The sequence below is a fragment of the Triturus cristatus genome, chromosome 4_1, assembly GCF_964204655.1.
Source record: "Triturus cristatus chromosome 4_1, aTriCri1.1, whole genome shotgun sequence".
NCBI classification, from domain to species: Eukaryota; Metazoa; Chordata; class Amphibia; order Caudata; family Salamandridae; genus Triturus; species Triturus cristatus.
The window spans coordinates 635,181,845-635,195,415 of NC_140585.1; the positions used below are offsets into that span (position 1 = coordinate 635,181,845).

Genomic DNA, 13,571 nt, shown 5'->3' on the forward strand with positions numbered 1-13,571 from the left:
AGTCACGCTTTCGGCACTCTGGTGTCCTCAAATCAGTGATGCGCTTGGCATCAAAGAAACTGCATTGGTTCCGACCAGCGTACAGATGGCACTACATGGATCCTTGCAGCTAGAAAATCCACCTCTGAGGGCCCAGGACTGGATTGGCACAGTTGACAGAGTCCAGAAGCTGTAGCAGGGTTGAAGGAAGTATTTGATATCACTGAGATTTCAGAACAGGAGACAAGCCAGCAAGCTCTTGGAGGGATTTGGTTCTGGGGATGTAGGGATTCATGTCTAGTCCTTCTCAACACAAAGCAAGGAGGGCAAAAGGCAGCAGGGCAGGCACAGTAGAGCAGGAGCCCAGCAGATCCAGCAAAGTGACAGTCCTTTCAGCAGCATAGCAGTTCTTCTTCTTGGCAGAGTGTCCTCAGGTCCAGACGTGTACTGAGTTGGTGGTGTCAGGGAACCAGTACTTTGTACCCAATTGTGCCTTTGAAGTGGGAGACTTTTCAAAGAGAGGCCTCACTTACGGGTGACTTATATGCATTAAAAAGAAAGGTGTGGACCTGGCCAGAGGGTTAACTTGCCAAGTCAAAATGGCATTTGAAAACTGCATCTACAGGCTCCGCAATGGCAGGGCGACCTAAGTGGGTGGAACAATTAGTGCTGCAGGCCCAATAGTAGCATTTAAGTTACAGACCTTGGGCACATGTAGTGCACTTTATTAGGGACTTATAAGTAAATTAAATATGCCAATTGTGGATATGCCAGTGCTACCATGCTTCAGGAAAAGAGCACCTGGACTTTAGCACTGGTCAGCAGTACTAAAGTGCCCAGAATCCTAAAGCCAGCAAAAATCAAGCCAGCAAAACAGGAGGTCATAAAGCAAATGCGCCATGTTTCTCCATGCAGTCGAGGGGATGCATCGATCTCTCGCATACTGCTGTGGCAGTGATGTGTGGTTCTGAACGTCGGTTTGAAGTGGGGGGTAACTTCAAAGAAGGGTATTTGAAGTGCACAGCAGCCCTTTCTTCCTAGACCTGGCTCCAGACTTGCTGTAGAGGGCAATTAGCCCTTTGTGTGGGGACAGGACCATGCCCATTCAGGTGTAAGTGTCAACCCCTCCTTTTCTCTCTGCTCAGGAAGAGCCATCAAAATCCAGATGAGTACCCAGACACACCTAACCTTCATGTAGTTGTGACTGTCTAGAGGGAATGCACAAAGAGTAGCTGTCCCCCACCCCACATGTGTATTGGAGACATGCTGCAGGCACACAGGGATGTAAGAGCAGAGAAATGTCCACTTTCTAAATGTGGCATTTCTAAACTAGTAATGTCACATCCAACTTACAGTAAAGATGATTTGTCATTACCATTTAAAAGATATAAAACATGACACAGCTACTCCTTTTTAATAGGGAATTACAGCTCAAAAGTGTATTGAGGAATTCCCAATGTTAACCGATTATAGGAGTAGGCCTCACAGTAGTGAAAAACAATCTTAGGTGTTTTCACTAACATGACATGCAAAATTCAAAAGTACATGCCCTTTCTTTTACTTACACAGCACCTTGCCCTCTAAGAAACTTAGGGCTTACCTTAGGGGTGACTTATGTGTTATAAAAGGAGAGCTTCAGGCTTAGAAAGGGGTTTTATTTGTCAAGTCAAAGCTTCTGTAAAACTGTACACACAGGCTCTGTAGAGGGAGGCCTAAGCCATGTTAAAAGGGCTACTTGTGGGAGTGGCACAATCAGTGCTGCAGACCAACTAGTATCATTTAACTTACCATCCCTGGGCATAAGGTATACCACTTTACAAGGGACATATAAGTGAATTAAATATGCCAATTGTTTATACACCAATGTTACCATGTTTAGGGAAGACAATGCATGCACTTTAGCAGTGGTCAGAAGTGGTAAAGGGCTCAGAGTCCTAAATCCAACAAAAAGAAGGACAGAAAAAGAGGAGTTGGGGTTACCCTTCAGAGAGGTCCATTGTCCAACACACCATCTTTCTATTCAGTAAACCATTACTTGAACCCAGAAACGTGATTAGTAACCTATTCAACCTTTGATCAGAAGTCCTTGTTCATTTGGCCGAGACGGGGGCTTTAGTTGCCAATGTGAAAGTAGGATTTGACTTTCAGATATTGCTGTTGCATCTGGAGACATTCACTATTGAGGCGTGTAGTCAAGGGGGACTTCTGTTGTGATACTTATCTGCCTTTAGGTTGTGCTATATCTTGTTCAGTAGTTGTACATTTTAGAACATTCCTTGACTAAGAGTATAGGGGACAGAGTGGGATAGCATATAATGCCTGCATACCCTCTTCTGTATGGGAGAAAAAATGCATCGTGCATGCCCTAAAATACTGGCAATCTGCACACAGAAAGCAAACAGACATGGGATGCCCTTGAGAAGCTACATCTCTAAATACTGATCCAAAATAATTTCCTTAACATATTTGGTTCAATCACAATGTTTTTGATGTTATGTTCAAACTCTTACATGCATTTAGCACATTGTTCCAATTACTATCAATGACAATGTAATTTAGAGTTCCATGCATTGCTATATGTTACATTAAAATGTCATGCAGTGGCATGTGAATTAATTTACTAGATTATGAGTCATTCCACATGCTAGGATTAATTTAAAGAAACCAAACATGTTACTTAGATAATATACAAATTAAATAACAAAAAAAGAGCTACCTTATACAATGACTTCAGGATATTGCAATAGGAAAATCCAATGATAGTTATTGGTATGATGAAACATGTTGTGAAGTAGGCAATTATATAGCTGTAGTTGCTCCATGATCTTTTCTCCCATGCGACAGAACATGATGTTTTCACTCCTTCTGGTCCATAGGAGCTCCACCCAAAGAGCGGTGCCACAGCCCAAATGAGGCAGAAAAGCCAGATGAATGTCAAACCCAAGAAACCTCTCTTGTGGCTCAGCTTCAGAGCTCCACCGGGCTGGCATATCACGTTGTATCGTTCGTAGGCCAAGATAGTGAGTGACCACAAGGAAACTATGCCTGTAAAGTGAAAAGAGAAATCTAAGAGGTTGTACATGCAGTCTTTAGTGAACAATGTAACTGTTGTTTTTATAGGTCAGTGAGTAGCATGACACTAAAATTGAATTCCACTTATACAGTTATGTATAATTTATTTTAAAAAACAAACGTAGTGATGTTTGAATATTTTGTGGATCAAAGATTTTGCTCTACCTAGATCAATGCACACCTTTGTATACAAGATATGGTGCTATATAATAATCTAAGTTACAAAAATTGTAATTTAGATTAATTGTTAAAAATGTGTTTATATACCCTTCTTTCAGATTTCCCCAAATGTTTCCAGTGTTTTAGGAAATTACCACCTTTCCATTCTGGAGCCCCATAATTTTTACTTATAATTTGCAATTGATTGCAAAACTAGTCCTGCCATCAATAAAGTGAGAGAAATTAATCTAAACCTGTGCCTATGAAATTAAACAATTTGACACTTTTTATAGGCCATCTGTAGACTGAACTATACATATAAATCATCGTGGTCATTTCATGATGATACTCACAATTATATAGCATACATATCTAAGAAAAGGCTTAGTAGACATCTACTACCTTCAACTAAAAAATCGAATTCAGGTAGATTTAGGGAAACAAGGTCAGGCCCAATTCACAAAAGTAATCTGAGACAAAATCCTAACTTTACGACTTTCGGTATTCACAAAGGGCATTTAGGAGCAGTAAAGACTTTACGACTTTCCGTATTCATAAAGGGCATTTAGGAGTAGTGAAGTTAGAATTTTGTCTCAGTTAAACTTAATTTTTGGTCTTAAGTTAAACTTAAGACCAAAACTTAAGTTTAACTGATACAAAATCCTAACTTCACTACTCCTAAATGCCCTTTGTGAATACCGAAAGTCGTAAAGTTAGGATTTTGTCTCAGATTACTTTTGTGAAACGGGCCCCTCCTTTTTAAGAGTGATCCAGAGTTCAAGCCTAAATGGCAGGGTATCCCATAAGTGAGTTCTTTGATTAAAGAAGAACCCACTGCCTATATTAGCTAATCAATGGGAAAATGAGTGAAGCAAGTAATTACCAGATAATCTGAAACTGATTTTACACTTCTATTTAAGGTCAATGATCGGATGATCGGACCCAGGATAAATTATAAGGTATTCAGAAAAAATGTAAAGTTTAAAATAGCGTCCTACAGAAATATCGAGTTTAAAATATCGAGGCATGGAAATATCGTCAAGAAAGCAAAAGACATACAATTGATGGGCAGAATGCAGAACAAATCAACACATTCACCCCAGTCAAAAGATCTGGGTTAAATCCATCATTCTTTTGCTCACCATGCCACCCCAGTTTAGACCTGGCCATATGCAAATCAGTCTTGACCCTGTGCCCTATGGGAACAGTCCAGCCCGAACTGCCAAGCCAGGCCCTCCCTGGACTGGAAACAAGCATCCTAGATCCAGTTTCGGGGTTTCACCCCCTCATCAGCCAGAATACTGGCTTTAATAGATTTACTGGGGTAAATGTATGACATTGTTCTGCATTCTGTCCATCATTGCTCTTTTTACATTTTTCACCCCGAGCGGGATGGGTACCCCCAGACGTGCGTCTAGTGCTCTACATGCCACTGGAATCAAGCTATCCTGGCTGAAGAGGGGTGAAATCCCCAAAACCGGTTCTAGAATGCTTGTTTCCAGTCCAAGGAGGACCTGGCATTGCAGTTCGGGCTGGACTGTTCCCATGAGGCACAGGGTCAAGACTGATTTGCATATGGCTGAGTTCAAACTTGAATGGCAGGGTGAGCAAAAAAACAAAACGATAGATTTAGGCCCTGATCTCTGTACTGGGGTGAATGTATTACATTTTTCTGCATTCTGTCCATCAATTGTTCTTTTTGCATTTGTCACCCGAGTGGGACGGGTATGCCTAGATGTGGATCCTGTGCTCTCCATGCCACTTGAGTCAAGCTATCCAGGCTGATTAGGGGTGAAACCCCAAAACCGATCCTAAGATGCTTGTTTCCAGTCCAGTGAGGACCTAGCCTGGCAGTTGGGCTGGACTGTTCCCATTGGGCGCAGGGTCAAGAATGATTTGCATATGGCTGGTTTCAAACTGGATTGGCATGGGGAGCAAAAAAACGATGGATTTAGGCCCAGATCTCTGTACTGGGGTGAATGTATGACATTGTTCTGCATTCTGTCCATCAATTGTTCTTTTTGCATTTGTCACCCTGAGTGAGACAGGTATGTCCAGACGTGTGTCCTGTGCTCTCCATGCCACTGGAGTCAAGCTATCCTGGCTGATGAGGGGTGAAACCCCGAGATCAGTCCTAGGATGTGTGTTTCCAGTCCAAGGAGGACCTGGCCTGGCAGTTCGGGCTGAACTGTTCCCATTTGGTGCAGGGTCAAGCCTGATTTGCATATGGCTGGGTTCAAGCCGGAATTGCAAGAGGAGAAAAGAAAACGATGGATTTAGGCCCAGATCTCTATACTGGGTTGAATGTATGACATTGTTCTGCATTCTGTCCATCAATTGTTCTTTTTGCATGGAAATATCATCAGTAAGAATATCAATGTCAAGAATAAGTAATTTATTTTTATTTAATTAATATTCAGTTAATTAACATTAATGAATAAATAATTAAGTGTTGAAGGTGCGGGTTGTGGAGATATGGGGTAAAGGGTGGGAAGTGATGTATTTTTAATTAATGACTAATTAGTTAATTAACATTAATTAACAATTAATTATGTCAATTGTGCGTTTTGTAGCTACGGGTTGTAGGGTTATTTGGGAAAAGGGTGGGAAGTGATTTATTTTTAATTAATTTATAATTTGTTTTTTATTGACAATAATTAATTGCTAATTATGTGAATTGTCCAATTTAATTTTTTTAAAGAGTGGGTTGTGGGGTTTATAGGGGAAAAGGGTAGTAAATAATTTATTTTTAATTAATTGATATTTAGTTGTTAACTAATATTATTTAAATAATTGATAATTACGTTAATTGTTTAATTGAAATTTCTTTGGTGTGGGTTGTTGGGCATATCGAGGTAAAGGGTGAGGAATAAATTCCTTTAAACTAATTACCAATTTAAAAAAAAATATTGTTAATTATTAATTTGATAATTATGTTAATTGTGTAAATAATCATCTGCAAAATGTCATCTGTGTGTTGTGTGTTTTTAGTGGGTTTATTCTGGGAAGTACATTAACTGTAATTAATTACTAATTAATATTTAATTAAACATAATTAGCTTGGTGATGAATATTTATGCTAATAGTGTAAATCATTTGTTTTTAAAAGTTACATTTTATATGCAGGTTGTGAGTCTTGTGGAGTTATAGGGTGGGAAGTTACTAAATTATAATTATGTAATACATTTTTGGTTAAGGAATAACTAATCAAGAAATTATTTAGATGAAAAGTATTTCTGTATTTTATGTATAAAAACATTTGTAAGTATTTGTGATATGTATTCAACATTGCACTGTTTTTCTTTTTTAACATTTTTAATATGAAATATATTTGTTTTTTTTCACAACATATATATTTTTGTTATTATTTACTTTGTTTTTATGAATAACTCTGTTTTGTTCAAGATATTTTGTTTCTTTTTAACGTTGCACGGACTGGAGAGGGGATAGTAAATTTTACTTCTCTGCAATCCAACACTTTCACCCCTGTTGTACTGGCTACAGTGAGACTAGTACATATTACCCCTCTGCTATCTAACACTTCCCTACTGTTGTATTGACTGGAGTGGGAATAGTAAATGTTACCCCTCTGCAATCCGGCACTTTTCCTCCTGTTGCACTGATTGTAGTGGGAATAGTAAAGTTGAGCCCTCTGCCATCCAACACTTTCACTACTGTTGTACTGACTGGAGTGGGAATAGTAAATTTCACCACTCTGCAATCCAAACACTTTCCCTACTGTTCAATTGATTAGAGTGTGAATAGTACATTTTACCCCTCCGTAATCCAACACTTTCCCTAATGTCATACTGACTGGAGTGGGAATAGTAAATCTCACCCCTCTGCTATCCATCTGTGCCCTGACCTTCACAGACTTCCTGCTTGTATGGACACGGAGGGGCATGTACCATGCATACATCCTCTCATAGGCGACCACTGCAGCAACCCATTCTCCCCAGTCCCGATCTCGCACCATGACAGATTATATAATTTATGAGTGAGCAGAAGACCCCGGCGGTAACGATGAGGCTGCAGGGCCATGAGACACACCTTCCCTCATCTGCCATCACCCGCCACAGTACAGTGGGACAGGCGGGATTATTAACCCCGATGAAGCGTGGGCACTGGGTTGATCGCGCGCTCAGGAAAGTAAGGAAGTTAATTTTCTCTTTCCTTGATACGGAAAAAGGGCACTGTGGGAAATGTAGTCCCAAAGACTCCCAATGAGGATTGCGTGTGCCACTGCCTATGCACGCACACAGATGGAGGCAGGGCAGGAGGAGCCCATTTTAATTGGATTGGTTGGTGTCTTGGTGGATGGCAAACTCCGATCCGTGGGCGGAGGATGGTGTTTTTTGCATGAACTCCACAATGCCAGCAGAGTGCAGAGTTGGAAAACTCCGCAAACACCACCCATGTAGTGGAGTTCACCGCCCGCTCTTAGTCCCGGTTCTAACCAGACCATGGCAACTCCCGCTAGATAGGTCGCAGAAGCGGAACACTTAGGTGCCAATTCCGATCCGGTAAAAAAATTCCCCGTCCGACTCGTATCCGGATTTTTTTCCGTCCGAATCGTCAAAGTAGCGTACAAACTGCCAAGTACGATTCGAACGGAAAAAAGTCCATACGAATCGCATTGGGAAGATTTCCCCACACGTCCTCGGGTCGGGAAAAGTCACCGACACGTCCCCGGGCGAAAAACCCACCGTGCGGAAAAATAAAGTCCGACTGCGCAAGTACGATCCCTCCCGTCCTCCCCATTTCACAACCGTACGCAAAAAACACCGTCCGAACCGAACTCCCATAGCAACCATGGAGACATGTGCCCGCATACGCGCCGAACACCCCACCACCCCCCCGCCCGCGTATGTACGCACCGAACCCCCACCCCAGCAGTGCATGTACGCCCCGAACCCCCACCCGTGTATGTACGCCCCGAACCACCACCCGTGTATGTACGCACCGAACCCCCACCCCAGCAGAGTATGTACGCCCCGAACCCCCACCCGTGTATGTACGGACCGAACCCCCACCCGTGTATGTACGCACCCAACCCCCACCCCAGCAGTGTATGTACGCCCCGAACCCCCACCCGAGTATGTACGCACCGAACCACCACCCGTGTATGTACGCACCAAACCCCCACCCGTGCATGTACGCCCCCGAACCCCCACCCGTGTATGTACGCACCAAACCCCCACCCGTGCATGTATGCCCCCGAACCCCCACCCGTGTATGTACGCACCGAACCCCCACCCGTGTATGTACGCCCCCGAACCCCCCCCCAGCCGTGTATGTACGCACCGAACCACCACCCGTGTATGTACGCACCAAACCCCCACCCCAGCCGTGTATGTACGCACCGAACCACCACCCGTGTATGTACGCCCCCGAACCCCCACCCGTGTATGTACGCACCCAACCCCCCCCCAGCCGTGTATGTACGCACCAAACCCCCACCCGTGTATGTACGCACCAAACCCCCACCCCAGCCGTGTAAGTACGCACCGAACCACCACCCGTGTATGTACGCCCCCGAACCCCCACCCGTGTATGTACGCACCAAACCCCCCCAGCCGTGTATGTACGCACCAACCCCCCCCCCAGCCGTGTATGTACGCACCGAACCACCACCCGTGTATGTACGCACCAAACCCCCACCCCAGCCGTGTATGTACGCACCGAACCACCACCCATGTATGTACGCCCCCGAACCCCCACCCGTGTATGTACGCACCCAACCCCCCCCCAGCCGTGTATGTACGCACCGAACCCCCACCCGTGTATGTACGCACCTAACACCCCCCCCCAGCCGTGTATGTACGCACCGAACCACCACCCGTGTATGTACGCCCCCGAACCCCCACCCGTGTATGTACGCACCAAACCCCCCCCCAGCCGTGTATGTACGCACCCAACCCCCACCCGTGTATGTACGCACCAAACCCCCCCCAGCCGTGTATGTACGCACCAAACCCCCCCCCCAGCCGTGTATGTACGCACCAAACCCCCACCCGTGTATGTACGCACCAAACCCCCACCCCAGCCGTGTAAGTACGCACCGAACCACCACCCGTGTATGTACGCCCCCGAACCCCCACCCGTGTATGTACGCACCAAACCCCCCCCAGCCGTGTATGTACGCACCAAACCCCCCCCCCAGCCGTGTATGTACGCACCGAACCACCACCCGTGTATGTACGCACCAAACCCCCACCCTAGCCGTGTATGTACGCACCGAACCACCACCCATGTATGTACGCCCCCGAACCCCCACCCGTGTATGTACGCACCCAACCCCCCCCCCCAGCCGTGTATGTACGCACCAAACCCCCACCCGTGTATGTACGCACCAAACCCCCACCCGTGCATGTACGCCCCCGAGCCCCCACCCGTGTATGTACGCACCAAACCCCCCCCAGCCGTGTATGTACGCACCAAACCCCCCCCCCGCCGTGTATGTACGCACCGAACCACCACCCGTGTATGTACGCACCAAACCCCCACCCCAGCCGTGTATGTACGCACCGAACCACCACCCGTGTATGTACGCCCCCGAACCCCCACCCGTGTATGTACGCACCCAACCCCACCAGCCGTGTATGTATGCACCGAACCCCCACCCGTGTATGTACGCACCTAACACCCCCCCCAGCCGTGTATGTACGCACCGAACCACCACCCGTGTATGTACGCCCCCGAACCCCCACCCGTGTATGTACGCACCAAACCCCCCCCAGCCGTGTATGTACGCACCCAACCCCCACCCGTGTATGTACGCACCAAACCCCCCCCAGCCGTGTATGTACGCACCAAACCCCCCCCCAGCCGTGTATGTACGCACCGAACCACCACCCGTGTATGTACGCACCAAACCCCCACCCCAGCCGTGTATGTACGCACCGAACCACCACCCGTGTATGTACGCACCAAACCCCCACCCGTGCATGGCCGCCCCCGAACCCCCACCCGTGTATGTACGCACCAAACCCCCCCAGCCGTGTATGTACGCACCAAACCCCCCCCCAGCCGTGTATGTACGCACCGAACCACCACCCGTGTATGTACGCACCAAACCCCCACCCCAGCCGTGTATGTACGCACCGAACCACCACCCGTGTATGTACGCCCCCGAACCCCCACCCGTGTATGTACGCACCCAACCCCCCCCAGCCGTGTATGTACGCACCGAACCCCCACCCGTGTATGTACGCACCTAACACCCCCCCAGCCGTGTATGTACGCACCGAACCACCACCCGTGTATGTACGCCCCCGAACCCCCACCCGTGTATGTACGCACCAAACCCCCCCCAGCCGTGTATGTACGCACCCAACCCCCACCCGTGTATGTACGCACCAAACCCCCCCCAGCCGTGTATGTACGCACCAAACCCCCCCCAGCCGTGTATGTACGCACCGAACCACCACCCGTGTATGTACGCACCAAACCCCCACCCCAGCCGTGTATGTACGCACCGAACCACCACCCGTGTATGTACGCACCAAACCCCCACCCGTGCATGTACGCCCCCGAACCCCCACCCGTGTATGTACGCACCAAACCCCCCCCAGCCGTGTATGTACGCACCAAACCCCCCCCCAGCCGTGTATGTACGCACCGAACCACCACCCGTGTATGTACGCACCAAACCCCCACCCCAGCCGTGTATGTACGCACCGAACCACCACCCGTGTATGTACGCCCCCGAACCCCCACCCGTGTATGTACGCACCCAACCCCCCCCAGCCGTGTATGTACGCACCGAACCCCCACCCGTGTATGTACGCACCTAACACCCCCCCCCAGCCGTGTATGTACGCACCGAACCACCACCCGTGTATGTACGCCCCCGAACCCCCACCCGTGTATGTACGCACCAAACCCCCCCAGCCGTGTATGTACGCACCCAACCCCCACCCCAGCAGTGTATGTACGCACCGAACCACCACCCGAGTATGTACGCACCGAACCACCACCCGTGTATGTACGCACCTAACACCCCCCCGCCGTGTATGTACGCACCAAACCCCCACCCGTGTATGTACGCACCGAACCCCCACCCGTGTATGTACGCCCCCGAACCCCCCCCAGCCGTGTATGTACGCACCTAACCACCACCCGTGTATGTACGCACCAAACCCCCACCCCACCAGGGAATGTATGGACCGCACCCCCACCAGTGCATGTACGGACCGTACTGACGCCAAAAAAACACGTACTGAACCAGGACAAACCATATTTACACAAGGAGAGTCAAGTAGAGTTTCCCCACACCACCAAACATGCCCAACAACCCCACAAACATCACATACACTCACCTGCAACTGCCAAACTGCCAAACAGAGGCCCAAAACTCAATCACTCCTCATAACACACCCACACAAATTTCAAACACAGCCACACCCACAAATGGACCAATAAAAATGGACCACACACACAAACCATGAGCCTTTGCAACAGACCCACTGCTGCCAGAGCCCACAGACGACCCACACCACCATACTTGAACCTCACACTTGCATACCTTCACACAACCACCTACACAAACACCCCCTCATCACATTCACACACACACCTCCACTACCACACCCACACACCCACAACCATCCACACCCACACCCCCACAACCATCCACACCCACACCCCCACAACCATCCACACCCACACCCCACGCCATGTCCACCACCAAGAATCCAAAGTTCACAAAGGAGGAGCTGGAGATCCTTGTCGACGAAATCCTCAGAGTCGAGCCACAGCTCTTTGGGACATTGGTCAGACAGACCAGCATATCCGAAAAAACGGCCATGTGGCAGAGGATCGTCGATTCTGTGAATGCTGTTGGGACCACCAGAAGGACCAGGCACGAGTGCCAATCCAGGTGGTACGATCTGCAGAGGACGGTCAAGAGGAAGATGACTTACAATCACAACCAGGGGAACATCACTGGAGGAGGGCCGCCCCCCAGACCGGTACAATACCATCCCTGGGAGGAGAAGGTGATGTCCACGCTGGCGGTGGAGGGACCACACGGACTGCCTGGACTCCCAGACCCTGGTGAGTACACAAACAACTCACCTCACATGGGGGGGATGCCATACACAATCAATCATGCATGCCACCCCCCCCAAGCCACCACCGGACACAACAACACTCCACAAACACACACATGCCACTAGCGCCTCCATGCCCCATGCATCAATCAGGGCCATGCCAAGTCACAGGCCACACAAAACACCAACACAACACAGGATGTGGTCGATGCTGGGAGTGGGGGCATCAAAACTAACATTGAGCAACTCACAAGCACACAACAATGCCCTCAGCCCATATGGCCCAGGGCACAGCCATACAAACTGTGTGTACCCACACAGTACTGTCTTGCCTGCAAATGGTGGCTGCCATGCAGGATGACATGGGTCTGAAGGCACAATTTGCACATAACAGCAGACAATGAAGATGCATCGCTCTGATAGAGTCTCAGCACACACCGCCACAGCAGCAGCCTACACTCAGACACACTGCCCAATGGGTGCCCGGAGAACAGGGACTAACTCACATGAACAAGCCAATGGCCATTCAAAGACCGGCTAACTGTGTGTGCCCAGGAAGCTGGCCTGAGGTGACAGAGAGTGACAAAGAGAGGGAGGGAGAGGGGGAATGAGAGGGAAGGAGACAGAGGGGGACACAGGGAGACAGACAGAGGGAGGGAGTAGGGTGACAGAGGGAGACCGACAGAGGGAGGGAGGAGGGTGACAGAGGGAGGGAGGAAGGGAGACACAGGGAGACTAAATCACCCTTGGGTGGTGTGGCCATGTCCACTCGTCAGCCGGTGGACTGTGTGCATGCAGACCAGGTCTGGCAGTGCCTCAACCCCCCCTTCCGTAGATGAAGACCGGTCCATGTGTCAATCTGTGCACGAGTCTGTCCGTGCTGCAGGCACAGACCTAACCACACACCCAGTATACCCACCCACTGTGTCGGTAAGAACCCTGTCACAAATGCTTCAGTCCCCTACCTGCAACATCAAATTGCCTTGGCAAAACACCATTTGGCCACGTACAGTGCAACACGTAAGGCGCCTCTGCATGGCTCGCTACGCCCGCACACCACACTGCTGACTGTGTACCCAAATAGATGCATCAACTAAGATTGTGTCTCACACATGCGTAAAGCCCTGACAGCTGTGGCCAAGGGACATAGCCATGCACAAGTGCACTGTGAGAGGAATGCAGGACAGATCCAACTACCCAGAGGAAGAGTGCCAAATCAGAAATGCATGCAACATGGATGCCACATGTGACACTGTTAACATTGTCTCTCTCACACACAGGTCAACGTCGACGAACACCCCCCAACAC

The 13,571-nt window shown here is 48.6% G+C and overlaps 1 protein-coding gene across 1 annotated transcript in view; it reads right to left on the minus strand.

The window, feature by feature from the left end:
- Nucleotides 1–13,571, minus strand: part of LOC146855314 (opsin-VA-like) — a 249,924-nt gene that overhangs the window by 188,754 nt on the left and 47,599 nt on the right. The window contains exon 2 of the mRNA XM_085650589.1: nucleotides 2,696–3,024. Within this exon, the coding sequence (XP_085506715.1) occupies nucleotides 2,696–3,024 (329 nt within the window). The remainder of the gene's footprint in view (nucleotides 1–2,695; nucleotides 3,025–13,571) is intronic.